Consider the following 16,194-nt stretch of genomic DNA (forward strand, 5'->3'; position numbering starts at 1 on the left):
GTTTGGGAAAACCCGAGCAACGAGTATACTCGCTCATCACTACAGCAGAACACTCCCACTACTGTGAATTGTGAAGCCCACAGAGGCGTGCCCAGTTCACAGCAGTGACAATTTTATTACAATAGATAGGGTCCGCGTCAGTCTGTTCTCTCCTATGACCATGGGGTGACGTATTATGACACTGAAAGTGTCGTGCTGCTACTGTGAAAGCAAGATGTCATCCTCAAGTGCCTTCTTTAAACTATAACACACGAAATATGTTTCAAATGCAATAAAAACTTGGTTATAACAGCATGTTATGCTACATTACATTGATTTATTAATGATCTACAAACGCATTATCTTCCCTTTAATATCTTTTTTTCTGGTGTTTTTCTTGTAATATAGGAAATCCTAAGACCAGAAATAAACCCCATAAAACACTGTTCATGGAGACTTTGAGATCACATAATATCTGTCCATTGTGTTTGTGGAAACAAAAAAGCTTTTATAAAAGCCTCATCATGAAATAGTTATTTCTCAAGTCACGTGTAATGAATTTCTCCTGCAGTATTGCTAATGCCGATCCCAGTGTCGGTAAATGATACGAGAATTAGCGTTATGTAAGATGAGACTATAAGGAACGTATTCAGCTGCCGACTCCGAGGAAGAAACTGCTTGTTGTCTGTGGCCTAAATATATAGGTTTTATTAGTAGATGTAAAGAAGGAAACTAAATACTATAAAATAGTAAATCTGATATGTTTCCCTTATTATCTCCAGTAATTGTATTATTAGTCAGGATTTGTATGATGTTACATCGGCTCATCTTCTCATTCAGGTCTCTACAATATCGAATCCTCTAAGTGAAGATCTTCTGTATAAGAGAATTTTCCTGATTTACCCATCAAGGATGGATATGGACAGAGACAAGATGGCGGAGAGGATATTACACCTCACCCTAGAGATCCTCTTCCGACTTACTGGAGAGGTGAGAGATTGTGATGACGTCACTTTATATCATTCTTATCTATGGGAATAACAGATGGACAGAACTGGAGAGGTGAGGACTCTGGAAATGTTTGTAGTGAGATTTATTAATGTGTTTCTCCATAACCAGGATTACACAGTAGTGAAGAAGACCTCTAGTGAGCGCTGTCAGGACCCTGTGTCTGAGGGATGGGCAAGACCCCTGAGCCCAATCACAGGGCCTCCACCTCACCCCCTGATACATGAGGACATCAATGATCAGAAGATCCTAGAACTCACCTACAAGATGATTGAGCTGCTGACTGGAGAGGTGACACTGCTGGGAATGCTGGGACATTATACAGTAACGCTATGAAGGGATCGGGGATGACGGTATCATTGTATGTGTCAGGTTCCTATAAGATGTCAGGATGTCGCTGTCTATTTTTCCATGGAGGAGTGGGAATATTTACAAGGTCACAAAGATGTCATGATGGAGGTTCCCCAGCCCCTCACATCACCAGGTAATAAACAGGACTAAATACACATGGCCTATAATTATCTGTATGTAAAGAGTGAATTCAGTCCCTGTTTCTGGTTCCCCCAGATCTATCCAGTAAGAGGGCAACACCAGAGAGATGTCCCCGTCCTCTTCCACAGGACTGTAAACAAGGAGAGCCCAATGCTCATGATTATCAGGTAGATAGAGAAGGTGTCATGAGATCTCCCCTATGATGTGTAGACGGCTGTGAAGGTCTTGTGTTCAGTCTTGTTTTATTCACCAGTATTATGTATTATACTTGGGAAATGAGAGCAGTGGAGATGGCAGGATTAGAGCTGATCATAGATGTGACTTCTCCATCTGTCTGTGACTTTTACAATATTTGTTTCAGGGTGAAGATCTGACCCTTATTAATACTACAAAGACATATGTGAGGGGTGATGAGCGGTGTAAAGAGGATATTCCCACATATGACTACCCAGGTGAGTAGTGACCACTAAATGCAGAGAAGTCACAGATTCTTCTCAGTCACTGGCTGTGGCTAGTGATGAGCGAATATACTCGTTACTCGTGATTTCCCTAACATGCTCGGGTGACCTCCGAGTATTTTTTAGTGCACGGAGATTTAGTTTTCCTCCCCTCGGCTGAATGATTTACATCTCTTAGCCAGCTTGATTACATGTGGCAACCCCCACATGTACTTATGCTGGCTAACAGATGTAAATAATTCAGTTGCGGCAATGAAAACTAAATCTTCGAGCACTAAAAAATACTCAGAGGTCACCCGAGCATGTTAGGGAAATCTTGAGTAACGCGTATATTCGCTCATCACTAGCTGTGGCTGCTTTATGGGTGGTGTAGTCCGGCCATATTACCATGATCACCATTTTGCCTCTAGACCACAACATTCTCCTCCATCCAAAAATGTTCAAATGACTTTGGGCATTGAAAGCCCTTTTATATATAGAACTTGCCACCTGGAGGATCCACCTACCCCCTGAGATTAGAAGATGCTGACCATTACCTGCCCAGATCTGTAAACTACAAAGCCAAATGACAGCGTATGTAGAATGTGCTGATAAGTTACAAAATCACTTGAAGAAAAGTATTATGGGCCTGTAAGAGAAAGCGGAGGGTAATTAAGCAGTTGGCTTCCTAGAATCCTGATATCTTATTGGATGAATCTCCCTTCTCTCCCTCCTGTGCTGCTGAATGTGCTCATATGGTCCCTACAAGACCAGGTCCAGTCTTTCTGACCAAACTTCACTTTTATGATCGATAACATTGAATGTGCAGTGAGGCCAAGTGTGAATTTCTGTACAATCACAGCAGAGTTTCTTTTTATCCTGACTTTCTGACTTTTCAATTTGTATTAAAACTAATTTCATGGAGGATTGTGATCAACTACAGGAAAACCATTATACCTGTGCCATGATATATCTCTAAGCTGTGCGCGGCTGACAGATGTAATATGCATTTATTTACGCCTGTGGGAGATGTGTTGGCTCAAGCCCTGGTTTCTTGAAATCACTCCACATCATAAAGTACATTGTTTTCGTTCATGAGTACCGCCGTATACACTAGAGTATAAGCCGACCCGAGTATAAGCTGACCCCCCTAATTTTGCCACAAAAAACTGGGAAAACTTATTGACTCGAGTATAAGCCTAGGGTGGAAAATGCAGCAGCTACCGGTGAATTTCAAAAATAAAAATAGATGCTCCATACTGTTCATTATGGCCCCATAGCTGTGCCATATAGTGCTCTGCACCATTCATTATTGCCCCATAGATGTACCATAGAAAGGTGTGCCATATAATGCTCTGCACCGTTCATTATTGCCCCATAGCTGTGCCATATAGGGCTCTGCACCGTTCATTATTGCCCCATAGCTGTGCCATATAGTGCTATGCACAGTTCATTATTGCCCCATAGCTGTGCCATATAGTGCTCTGCACCGTTCATTCTTGCCCCATAGCTGTGCCATATAGTGCTCTGCACCGTTCATTTTTGCCCCATAGCTGTGCCATATAGTGCTCTGCTCCGTTCATTCTTGCCCCATAACTGTGCCATATAGTGCTCTGCATCGTTCATTCTTGCCCCATAACTGTGCCATATAGTGCTCTGCACCGTTCATTCTTGCCCCATAGCTGTGCCATATAGTGCTCTGCACCATTCATTCTTGCCCCATAGGTGTGCCATATAGTGCTCTGCACCGTTCATTCTTGCCCCATAGCTGTGCCATATAGTGCTCTGCACCGTTCATTATTGCCCCATAGCTGTGCCATATAGTGCTCTGCACCGTTCATTATTGCCCCATAGCTGTGCCTTATAGTGCTCTGCACCGTTCATTTTTGCCCCATAGCTGTGCCATATAGTGCTCTGCACCGTTCATTATTGCCCCATAGCTGTGCCATATAGTGCTCTGCACCGTTCATTCTTGCCCCATAGCTGTGCCATATAGTGCTCTGCACCGTTCATTATTGCCCCATAGCTGTGCCATATAGTGCTCTGCACCGTTCATTCTTGCCCCATAGCTGTGCCATATAGTGCTCTGCACCGTTCATTTTTGCCCCATAGATGCTCCGTATAAAGCTCTGCCATTGCTGCTGCTGCTGCAATAATAAAAAAAATGCCATACTCACCTCTCTTGCTTTCAGCTCCTCAGCTTCCCGTCCCGGCGTCTCTCCGCACTGACTGATCAGGCAGAGGGCGGCGCGCACACTATATGCGTCATCGCGCCCTCTGACCTGAACAGTCAGTGCAAGAGGACGCGAAGACAGAGCGGCGCCCGGCGTGTGGAACGCGGACAGGTGAATATAAAATACTCACCTAGTCCCGCCGCTCCTGACGCTGCCCCTGCCTGTCACACTGTCTTCGGGTGCCACAGCTCTTCCTGTCAGCGGTCACTGGCACCGCTCAGAGGAATGAATATGTGGCTCCACCCCTATGGGAGTGGAGTCCATATTCATTTCTCTAATGAGCGGTCCCACGTGACCGCTGAACAGGGGAAGAGCTGCGGCACCCGAAGACCCTGGGACCGGCAGGGGGAGCGTCATTAGCGCCGGGACTAGGTGAGTATGCTTCAGCGCCCTCTCCCCCTCACCCGCCGACCCTGCCGCCCACCGTGACTCGAGTATAAGCCGAGAGGGGCACTTTCAGCCCAAAAATTTGGGCTGAAAATCTCGGCTTATACTCGAGTATATACGGTAATTCAGATTACTGCACAATCTCTCCTGAAATGTGGAGCAATATTTTTTTCTCTAATCTTCTGGTCAGGACTCATAGTAGCTCCAATGGTCCACCATACAGTAAATGAGTGCATCTCTGGTTTACTGTTGGAGTTCTCCCCTCATACATACATTTTTGTTGGGGATGTAACATAGAATAAAAACATGTCTTTTTTTACCTGTTCATTCTGTATGCTAGTTTGATTGTGGTGGGATTGTCCTGCATCACTTATGTGAGTCTGTATCTCCCTGATAGTCTTAAAAATAGCTCTTAATCTCCTCTTCCAAATGTCTAAGATCGAAATTTAAAGTGAATCTGTCATAAGCTAATACAGATCCATATGTAATCAGAGCACCACATAAAGCCCTGCCCACAGGCCGCCCACAGCTCCACCCCGAAGCACGAGAATCTCAGTAACTGAAAACTATAAATACAGATTAAACAATAACCACAAGACAGATTTCATCAACCAATCAGTAATCAGTATAACGGCGCCAACCTGTCACATTCTGTAGGTTACTGTGTACAATCCTGCTGACAGGTTCCCTTTAAGACATCTCCGCTCTGCACTATTATCCACAGTTCTCTTTAAATGTGTAATATTTCTTCTTGAAACTCATCTGACAGAAAATATTGGACCTTACGATAGTTTAGATTGTGAAGTCACCGAGCCCCATACTCTATTTACACCAGAGACTTTTCACCACTATCACCACTAGTTACTCATTTATTACTGATGAAGACTGTTGAGTTTGATCACTTCAGTAGATGTGTAATTGTCTATAGTCACAGTATTCGACTACAGTAGTGTCCAAAATACTCTGATTTAACCTCTTGCCGCAGCCAGTTTTGTGTTTTTAATCAGGCCCCATTTTTAAAATCTGACGTGTGACACTTTATGTGGTGATAACTTTGGAATTATTCACAAAGAATAATAGAAAACAAATGGATCTTTCAAATTATTTTCCAACTTCGCACAATACCTTACATACGATTGTAGGCTACTGTCTGGGCAAATAGCAGTATTCAGAAGGGAAGGAGCGCCATTTAGGCTGGTTTCACATTTGCATTGGGCAGAGCAGCGGAGGGCTGCGTAGTTCCTCTGTTAAGACCCGCCCACTGCTGCACCTCTTCTATTCAGCTCTGCTTACTTCGGCATGCGTCCTGCGTACCTATCTTTAACATTGGGTACGCAGGCCATGCGAATGTAAGCGGATGCCTCCGCATGCGTCATTTTGATGTTGTGCCGACCACAACAAAATGCAACATGTTGCGTTTGATGCAGTTCGGCGCAGCATGACAAAGATGCATGGGGAGGCATCTGCATTCATTCACATGGCCTGCGTACCCAATGTTAAAGATAGGTGCACAGGACGTATGTTGACGTAGGCGGAACTGAATGGAAGAGGTGCAGCAGTGGGTGGGGCTTAACGGCGGAACTACGCAGCCCTCCGCATCTCTGCCCAATGCAAATATGAAACCAGCCTTAGCTATTTGAATGCAGATCTAGCTGGAATAGTTTGCAGACACAATGTATTGGGTCACCTGGCAGCTCAAAAGATATCCAGATATCCACCATGAACATGCTTGGTACTATCTTCTCTGCTTTCCATATCCCAATGATTGCCTTGCTCATCCCCCTTTAGCACCCTTACATGGATCTGGACTTACACTGGGACCCCTAGGCTTGGACCATGGCGCTGTCTGCTATTCTGTGGTGTTTGATGGCAAGAAGAATAGTCAGGCAGCTGGATCAGAACCAGAAGGACAGAAACAAATACACAAGCCACATGTGAGCTGAGCACAGAGGATTGAACCAGAGGAGAACAACGCTGTATCTGGCAGATTCTGGCAATGTGCTTTGAGCTTTAGTAGGGTGTGGTAGTTTCCAACTGGCTGAAGTAGGGAGCAGATTACTCCAGCTGGACAGCAGGAACAGATCCCAGATGAGATTGGACACCCCATATGCAGAAGCCCTAATATAACTGAGAGAAAACCAGAATGGTCAAAATCCCGATAAAGTGATTCCATTTTATAAATTAATTCACTGAGGGTTATAATCTACATGAGGAGTGAATATTTTGACTCCACAGACACTTTCCGGAAATTAACACACAGTGGATGTTGGTGAGTGATAATTACACATTTTCCATTTTATTACCCAACGCTTAGTGCCCAGATTGTGCTCCAGGAGACACACCATAAATTTAGTAGGTTCTTATCACTATAATATTGCTAATACAAATAAATACAAGTATCCTAAATGTTCCTTGAGCACCCTGTAAGACTCAGAATTGAGAGCGGATTTTGCTGGATTGGTTTATAGAAACCTTGTTGCTTTTGAGCCACTAATAGTGTGGGAGCCTTTGTTTTTCCATTGACAGATGATGGACCTGAGTGGGGACATTTTTGTGAGATGAGAATTGGTATTATTTTCTCCTAATTAACATTGATTGGTTTCTCTTTATTCAATATTTGGGAGGCAGAATGAACAAACAGTTGAACAACACGCACTACTGGTTCATCCTATAAGGTTTTCTATTAGACTGTGAACTGTCATTGTCTTGGTAAATTAATTACATTTTTTTACATGAACTGTCCATAAAAATGGCAAGCTAAGTAGAAATGTTTACAAATTTAAAACTCAAGGATATTTTATTAACAAAAGTAATTGTTTTTTTTATCTTAGCAGATGACTGTACCAGGAGATCAGAGGGACAGCTGATATCTTCATGTTTTAAATCTGATGATCTTGAGATCCTACAAGATACAACTGAAGTGAATGCTATTACTCCGGATATACCATCATCCCTTCACAGCAAAGATCTGTCATCTGATGCTATGGAACAGGTGCCATCTTCTGATTCATTACCGACTACTAAGGAAAATCAAAGTCACAAAAGAGGCATTAAAAAACAAACTACTCCTAAAGAAAAGAAGTCATTTTCATGTTCAGGATGTGGGAAACATTTTACACAGGAATCACATTTTGCTAACCACCTAAGAACTCACACAGGAGAGAAGCCTTTTTCCTGTTCAGAATGTGGGAAATGTTTTAAGCACAAATTAACTCTTGATAACCACCAGATAACTCACACAAGGGAGAAGCCTTTTTCATGTTCAGAATGTGGGAAATGTTTTAAGCACAAATCAACTCTTGATAACCACCAGAGAACTCACACAGGGGAGAAGCCTTTTTCCTGTTCAGAATGTGGGAAATGTTTTAACCGGAAATCGAATCTTGATAGCCACTGGAGAACCCACACAAGGGAGAATCCTTTTTCATGTTCAGAATGTGGGAAATGTTTTAAATGGAAAATAAGTCTTGATCGCCATCAGAGAACTCACACAGGAGAGAAGCCTTTTTCGTGTTCAGAATGTGGGATATGTTTTAAGCATAAATTTACTCTTGATAACCACCAGATAACTCACACAGGGGAGAAGCCTTTTTCCTGTTCCGAATGTGGGAAATGTTTTAACCGGAAATCGATTCTTGATAGCCACTGGAGAACCCACACAGGGGAGAATCCTTTTTCATGTTCAGAATGTGGGAAATGTTTTAAATGGAAATTAAGTCTTGATCGCCATCAGAGAACTCACACAGGAGAGAAGCCTTTTTCCTGTTCAGAATGTGGGATATGTTTTAAGCATAAATTAACTCTTGATAACCACCAGATAACTCACACAGGGGAGAAGCCTTTTTCCTGTTCAGAATGTGGGAAATGTTTTTACCAGAAATCGCTTCTTGATAGGCATTCGAGAACTCACACAAGGGAGAAGCCTTTTTCCTGTTCAGAATGTGAGAAATGTTTTAAGCACAAATTAACTCTTGATAACCACAAGAGAACTCACACAGGGGAGAAGCCTTTTTCCTGTTCAGAATGTGGGAAATGTTTTAAATGGAAAACAAATTGTGATAGCCATCAGAGAACTCACACAGGGGAGAAACCTTTTTCATGTTCAGAATGTGGGAAATGTTTTGCACATAAATCACAGTTTGTTAGCCACCAGAGAACTCACACAGGGGAGAAGCCGTTTTCCTGTTCAGAATGTGGGACATGTTTTAACAGGAAATCACATCTTGTTAGTCACCAGATAACTCACACAGGGGAGAAGCCTTTTTCCTGTTCAGAATGTGAGAAATGTTTTAACCGTAAATCAGTTCTTGATTGCCACCAGAGAACTCACACAGGGGAGAAGCCTTTTTCCTGTTCAGAATGTGGGAAATGTTTTAACCGGAAATCAGTTCTTGATTGCCACCAGAGAACTCACACAGGGGAGAAGCCTTTTTCCTGTTCTGAATGTGGGAAATGTTTTAACCAGAAAGCTCATCTTGTAATACACCAGAAGACTCACACAGGGGAGAAGCCTTCTTCATTTTCTTAATGTGGGAAATATTTTACTTGGAAATCAACTGTTAATAAACATCAGAGATGTCACATAGGGGAGAAGCCTCATTTTTGTTCAGAATGTTGAAATCGTTTTAACGAAAATTGAATCTTCTTAACCCCTTTCTGACATCTGACGTACTATCCCGTCGAGGTGGGGTGGGCCCGTATGCCCACCGACGGGATAGTACGTCATAGCAATCGGCCGCACTCACGGGGACAAAGTAAAAAAGTTTAAAAAAAAATTTCCAAATGTGTAAAAAAAAATAAAATAAATATTCCTAAATAATGAAAAAAAAAATTATTATTCTCATAAATACATTTCTTTATCTAAATAAAAAAAAAACAATAAAAGTACACATATTTAGTATCGCCGCATCCGTAACGGCCCGACCTATAAAACTGGCCCACTAGTTAACCCCTTCAGTAAACACCGTAAGAAAAAAAAAAAAAACGAGGCAAAAAACAACGCTTTATTTTCATACCGCAGAACAAAAAGTGGAATAACACGCGATCAAAAAGACGGATATAAATAACCATGGTACCGCTGAAAACGTCATCTTGTCCCGCAAAAAACGAGCCGCCATACAGCATTATCAGCAAAAAAATAAAAAAGTTAAAGCGATGCAAAAATAATTATTTTTTCTATAAAATGGTTTTTATCGTATAAAAGCGCCAAAACATAAAAAAATGATATAACTGAGGTATCGCTGTAATCGTACTGACCCGAAGAATAAAACTGCTTTATCAATTTTACCAAACGCAGAACGGTATAAACGCCTCCCCCCAAAAGAAATTCATGAATAGCTGGTTTTTGGTCATTCTGCCGCACAAAAATCGGAATAAAAAGCGATCAAAAAATGTCACGTGCCCGAAAATGTTACCAATAAAAACGTCAACGCGTCCCGCAAAAAACAAGACCTCACATGACTCTCTGGACCAAAATATGGAAAAATTATAGCTCTCAAAATGTGGTAACGCAAAAAATATTTTTTGCAATAAAAAGCGTCTTTCAGTCTGTGACGGCTGCCAATCATAAAAATCCGCTAAAAAACCTGCTATAAAAGTAAATCAAACCCCCCTTCATCACCCCCTTAGTTAGGGAAAATTTTAAAAAATGTATTTATTTCCATTTTCCCATTAGGGCTAGGGTTAGGGTTAGGGTTGGGGCTAGGGTTAAGGCTACAATTAGGTTTGGGGCTAAAGTTAGGGTTAGGGTTGGGGCTAAAGTTACGGTTAGGGTTTAGATTACATTTACAGTTGGGAATAGGGTTGGGATTAGGGTTAGGGGTGTGTCAGGGTTAGAGGCGTGGTTAGGGTTACCGTTGGGATTAAGGTTAGGGGTGTGTTTGGATTAGGGTTTCAGTTATAATTGGGGGGTTTCCACTGTTTAGGCACATCAGGGGCTCTCCAAGCGTTAAAAAAGTAAAAGAGTGCTTCTTCCCTTCCGAGCTCTCCCGTGTGCCCAAACAGGGGTTTACCCCAACATATGCAGTATCAGCGTACTCAGGACAAATAGGACAACAACTTTTGGGGTCCGATTTCTCCTGTTACCCTTGGAAAAATACAAAACGGTTTGCTAAAAAATATTTTTTGGGGGAAAGTTATTTTTTTTTTATTTTCACAGCTCTGCGTTACAAACTGTAGTGAAACACTTGGGGGTTCAAAGCTCTCATAACACATCTAGATGAGTTACTTAGGGGGTCTAGTTTCCAAAATGGTGTCACTAGTGGGGGGTTTCTACTGTTTAGGTACATTAGGAGCTCTGCAAACGCAATGTTACACCTGCAGACCATTCCATCTAAGTCTGCATTCCAAATGGAGCTCCTTCCCTTCCGAGCCCTCCCATGCGCCCAAACAGTGGTTCCCCCCACATATGGTGTATCATTGCACTCAGGACAAATTGGGCAACAAATTTTGGGGTCCAATTTCTCCTGTTACCCTCGGGAAAATACAAAACTGGGGGCAAAAAAAATAATTTTTGTGGGAAAAAAATTTTGTTTTATTTTTACAGCTCTGCATTATAAACTTCTGTGAAGCCCTTGGTGGGTCAAAGCGCTCAAAACACATCTAGATAAGTTCCTTAGGGGGTCTACTTTCCAAAATGGTGTCACTTGTGGGGGGTTTCAATGTTTAGGCACATCAGTGGCTCTCCAAACGCAACATGGCGTCCCATCTCAATTCCTGTCAATTTTGCATTGAAAAGTCAAACGGCGCTCCTTCCCTTCCGAGCTCTCCCATGCGCCCAAACAGTGGTTTACCCCCACATATGGGGTATCAGCGTACTCAGGACAAATTGTACAACAACTTTTGGGGTCCAATTTCTTCTCTTACTTTTGGGAAAATAAAAAATTGGGGGCAAAAAGATAATTTTTGTGAAAAAATATGATTTTTTATTTTTACGGCTCTGCATTATAAACTTCTGTGAAGCACTTGGTGGGTCAAAGTGCTCACCACACCTCTAGATAAGTTCCTTAGGGGGTCTACTTTCCAAAATGGTGTCACTTGTGGGGGGTTTCAATGTTTAGGCACATCAGGGGCTCTCCAACCGCAACATGGTGTCCCATCTCGATTCCAGTCAATTTTGCATTGAAAAGTCAAATGGCGCTCCTTCACTTCCGAGCTCTGTCATGCGCCCAAACAGTGGTTTACCCCCACATATGGGGTATCAGTGTACTCAGGACAAATTGTACAACAACTTTTGTGGTCCATTTTCTCCTGTTACCCTTGGTAAAATAAAACAAATTGGAGCTGAAGTAAATTTTTTGTGTAAAAAAAGTTAAATGTTCATTTTTATTTAAACATTCCAAAAATTCCTGTGAAGCACCAGAAGGGTTAATAAACTTCTTGAATATGGTTTTGAGCACCTTGAGGGGTTCAGTTTTTAGAATGGTGTCACACTTGGGTATTTTCTATCATATAGACCCCTCAAAATGACTTCAAATGAGATGTGGTCCCTAAAAAAAAAATGGTGTTGTAAAAATGAGAAATTGCTGGTCAACTTTTAACCCTTATAACTCCCTAACAAAAAAAAATTTTGGTTCCAAAATTGTGCTGATGTAAAATAGACATGTGGGAAATGTTACTTATTAAGTATATTGTGTGACATATCTCTGTGATTTAATTGCATAAAAATTCAAAGTTGGAAAATTGCAAAATTTTCATAATTTTCGCCAAATTTCCGTTTTTTTCACAAATAAACGCAGGTACGATCAAATAATTTTTACCACTATCATGAAGTACAATATGTCACGAGAAAACAATCACTGGGATCCGTTGAAGCGTTCCAGAGTTATAACCTCATAAAGGGACAGTGGTCAGAATTGTAAAAATTGGCCCAGTCATTAACGTGCAAACCACCCTTGGGGGTAAAGGGGTTAAAGAGGTTGTCGAGTCATTCATGTTTGCTGACAAAAGGATAAAACAAAATTTATTAATTCCAAATGTAAAACTATACCCATAATTCACCCCCTGAAGGTTAGTCAGAAGGTGACTAATAGAAAAAACATATACCCCACGTTCCAGTATATAGGGTGAGGTGACGTATACACACTAATTGTCCAAGCATCTAATTTCTATGGGTTTCGTCATCTTCACCAAAGGCGACTCATCAGGAGACTTTATTTAATATTGACCTATATTCAAGAGAGAGTAGACAAAAGAAAACTTAAAATCATGTATCATGTTATCCAAAACAGTCAGAAAACTACCCACATATAGGCAGATCCCAGATCTCAAACTATATACTTAGTAAGTTTATAAGCCACTTCAATGCCTGTCAGTGAGGAATAGAAAGTATATGAAAATACAGTATGATTATTGTGTTTTTCCTCCTATAGGGACTGCCCTAGTTTGGTATTGTAACAGCTGTCAATTAGTAGTGCAGACAAATTGCCCTAGACTAAACTTATTTTTCAGACGGCCCAATATATACCACTCAGGGAAAGTTTACCTGCTTCAAAGATCATTAGCAGCTTCTAACTAATGGCCATGCTGCAGTCATTTCAAGGAATGAGGGAAATATCATTATAAAGACTAGGGATATGTGCAACCATAATGTGTGGGAGATCTGTGCAATTATTTAGTATGAATATGGAAATTATCTCTGGAAGTTAAGTGTTCCCTGAGCGGTATATACTGTATTTTCACATACTATCTATTCCTGACACTGGAGTGACTTATAAACTTACGAAGTATATAGTTTGAGATCTGGGATCTACCAATATGTGTCTAGTTTTCTGACTGTTTCGCATAACATGATACATGATTTCTGGGTTTTCTTTGTCTAGTCTCACTTGAATATAGGTCAATATTAAATAGTTTCCTGATAAGTCGTCCTTGGTGAGGATGATGAAACCCATAGAAATGAGAGGCTTGGAGAGCGAGTGTGTATACATTACCTCACCCTATATACTGAGATGTGGGGTATATGTTTTTCTATTAGTCACCTTCTGACTAACCTTCAGGGGTGAATTATGGGTATAGTTTTACATTTGGAATTAATAAAGTTTAGTTTTATCGTCTTGTCAGTGAATCCTCTAATCGGGGTGCAATCACAGTTGTTATTTATTTATTTTTTTACCATGTTCACTAAATGCTAAAAGTGGCAATTAGGATTTTCCAGGTCATTATGAGTTCATAGACACCAAACATGTATAGGTTCTTTTTTATTGAAGTGCTGAAAAAAAATTCCGAAGTTTAGTAAAAAAAAAATAAATTGTGGCACTTTCCTATACCAGTTGCGTCTCCATTTTTCATGATCTCGGGTTGGGTTAGGGCTTATTTTTTGCATGCCGAGCTGACATTTTTAATGAATACCATTTTGGTGCAGATATGATCTTTTGATTGCCTGTTATTATATTTTATTGCAATGTTGTGGTGACAAAAAAAAACATAATTCTGGTGTTTTGACTTTTTTCTCATTACGCCGTTTAGAGATCAGGTTAATTTTTTTATATATTGATCGGGCGATTCTGAACGCGGAGATACCAATATATGTGTATGTTTGATTTTTTTTGTAATTGTTTTATTTTGAATGGGGCGAAAGGGGGGTAATGTGAACTTTTAGATATTTTTTATTACTATTTTTAAAAACTTTTTTTTACTTTTGGCATTGTGAAGACATACTGCATTGTATCTTAACTAACCAGACAACTATTTTCAGCAAACCAAGAATAATAGAATTTTATCTGTATGTTATCTTTCATATTTAAGTGTTGATTTCTAGTTGGTCAAGAAAATACTTTTGTTTGTGTAAGCTGCTAATATTGACTTTTATTGCTCGCTTATCCTTGATCACTAGTCATGTTTGCTAATATGCTAATTATGCGTTGTGTTATCATGCCAGTTTGTTGACTTCAAAAGCAGAGAGGGAAAAGCTATGCAAATATTTAAATAATCAAGTAATGCTACTTGATCTCATCTCCATTCTTACCTTTTATGTAAATACTGAATGAGTGACACTTGTGAAGTCTAAAAATAGGTTACATACCTCTGTATAAAGAGACTGACAGAGAGAAACAACCAGAGATTCTGCCAAGACATCCATACATCCGAAGGACCAGAGACAGGTCAGCAGCCATTTTACATGATGGCTCCATCACAAGGAACACGGATCTGTCATTCTACAGGAAACAACCTCGTGGTTTTCGGGCTCAAATGTAAGAATACAGATCTGCTCCATTGACCATCGCTGAACCATGGATACGTTTAGAGAAACCAGGTTGTAATCCTCAGATAAACTGACCTTTTACCTTGTATGGACTCAATGAACTGTCATCTTCCTACACCTGTCGTTACCTCTCTGTGCATACCACAGGTGAGGTACCGACCCTGGAAGAGCTGAAGTAACCACTGCTATTATCCCGCGAGTTAGCGAAAGGGAGAGACTTTGTAATGGGCACCATCTTGGCTATTTTGCTGGGACTGTTCTACGTGTTATCTGCCTGTTTTGTGGTTCAATAAAGCATTGCAACACTGTTTTATCCTTACCCTGTGTTTTCTGTGTAGCGTTTTGCCCATGTTAAAAGGAGAGTGGGAGTTCAGCGGAATGATCCCTGGTTTATGCGGTTTTGGCTATTGGACTGGGGCACCCGCCGATCCCCCGTGTCTTCACAGGCATGCTACAATAGTCTCCATGGGAGACTAGAATCTGCCATAACCCAATCGGCTCTGCTACATACAGGCAATGATCAGATCGCCTGTATGTAGCAGAATTTCTCGCTTGCTATGAGTGCCTACCACCGGGTGGTGCTCATAGCAATCTGACAGTGACAACCATAGAGGTCTGCTGGAGACCTCTGGTTCTCATGCCAACCCATCGGTGACCCGATTCCATAGCGCTTTACATGTGAGGAGGGGTATACATAATAAAAGACAACTACAATAATCTTAATCAATACAAGTCACGACTGATACATAAGGAGAGAGGACCCTGCCCGCGAGGGCTCACAATCTACAAGGGATGGGTGAGAATACAGTTGGCGACGATAGAGCTGGTCGTGCAGCGGTTTGGTCTATCGTGGTTACTGCAGGTTGTAGGCTTGTCGGAAGAGGTAGGTCTTCAGGTTCTTTTGATGGTTTCTACGGTAGGCAAGCGTCTCGTGTTGGAGTAGAGAGTTCCAGAGTATGGGGAATGCACGGGAGAAATCTTGTATGCAATTGTTGGAAGAGGAGAGTAGAGAAGGAGATCTTGTGAGGATTGGAGGTTGCGTGCACTTAAGTACCAGGAGACTAGGTCACAGATGTATGAGGGAGACAGGTTGTGGATGGCTTTGTATGTCATGGTTAGGATTTTGAACTGGAGTCATTGAGTAATGGGGAGCCAGTACAGGGATTGACAGAGGGGAGAGGCTGGGGAATAGTGGGGGACAGGTGGATTAGTTGGGTAGCAGAGTTTAGAATAGATTGAAGGGGTGCGAGAGTGTTAGAGGGGAGGCCACAGAGCAGGAGGTTGCTGTAGACAAGGCGAGAGATGATGAGGGCATGGACTAGGGTTTTTGCAGATTCTTCGTTGAGGAATGTACAGATCCGGGAAATATTTTTGAGTTGGAGTCAGCAGGAAGTGGAAAGGGCTTGGATATGTGATTTGAAGGAGAGATCAGTGTCAAAAATTACAGTGAGCTTAT

The 16,194-nt window shown here is 41.4% G+C and overlaps 2 protein-coding genes across 3 annotated transcripts in view; both read left to right on the top strand.

Annotated features, from left to right (window-relative positions):
* The window catches only part of LOC138663178 (zinc finger protein 300-like), a 723,911-nt gene that overhangs the window by 7,561 nt on the left and 700,156 nt on the right, over positions 1–16,194 (top strand). The gene's annotated exons all lie outside the window — the stretch shown is intronic.
* Positions 626–15,046, top strand: LOC138663174 (oocyte zinc finger protein XlCOF6-like). Of its 2 annotated transcripts, none has more exons than XM_069749325.1 (6): positions 626–969; positions 1,099–1,278; positions 1,360–1,471; positions 1,555–1,646; positions 1,841–1,931; positions 7,369–15,046. In XM_069749325.1, the coding sequence occupies exons 1-6, from the start codon at positions 892–894 to the stop codon at positions 9,063–9,065; spliced, it is 2,250 nt and encodes a 749-aa protein (XP_069605426.1). In that variant the 5' UTR covers positions 626–891; the 3' UTR covers positions 9,066–15,046. The 2 variants fall into 2 exon arrangements, with proteins under 2 accessions (XP_069605426.1, XP_069605427.1); XM_069749326.1 differs by having other exon boundaries at positions 7,372–15,046.

Source organism: Ranitomeya imitator, chromosome 2 (assembly GCF_032444005.1).
Source record: "Ranitomeya imitator isolate aRanImi1 chromosome 2, aRanImi1.pri, whole genome shotgun sequence".
NCBI classification, from domain to species: domain Eukaryota; kingdom Metazoa; phylum Chordata; class Amphibia; order Anura; family Dendrobatidae; genus Ranitomeya; species Ranitomeya imitator.

Coding starts and splice junctions, on each gene's coding strand:
- LOC138663174 (XM_069749325.1), top strand. CDS start 892: ATGGATATGGACAGAGACAAGATGGCGGAGAGGATATTACACCTCACC. Junction 1,279..1,359: donor TTGAGCTGCTGACTGGAGAG/GTGACACTGCTG, acceptor TGTATGTGTCAG/GTTCCTATAAGATGTCAGGA. Junction 1,932..7,368: donor TCCCACATATGACTACCCAG/GTGAGTAGTGAC, acceptor TTTTTATCTTAG/CAGATGACTGTACCAGGAGA.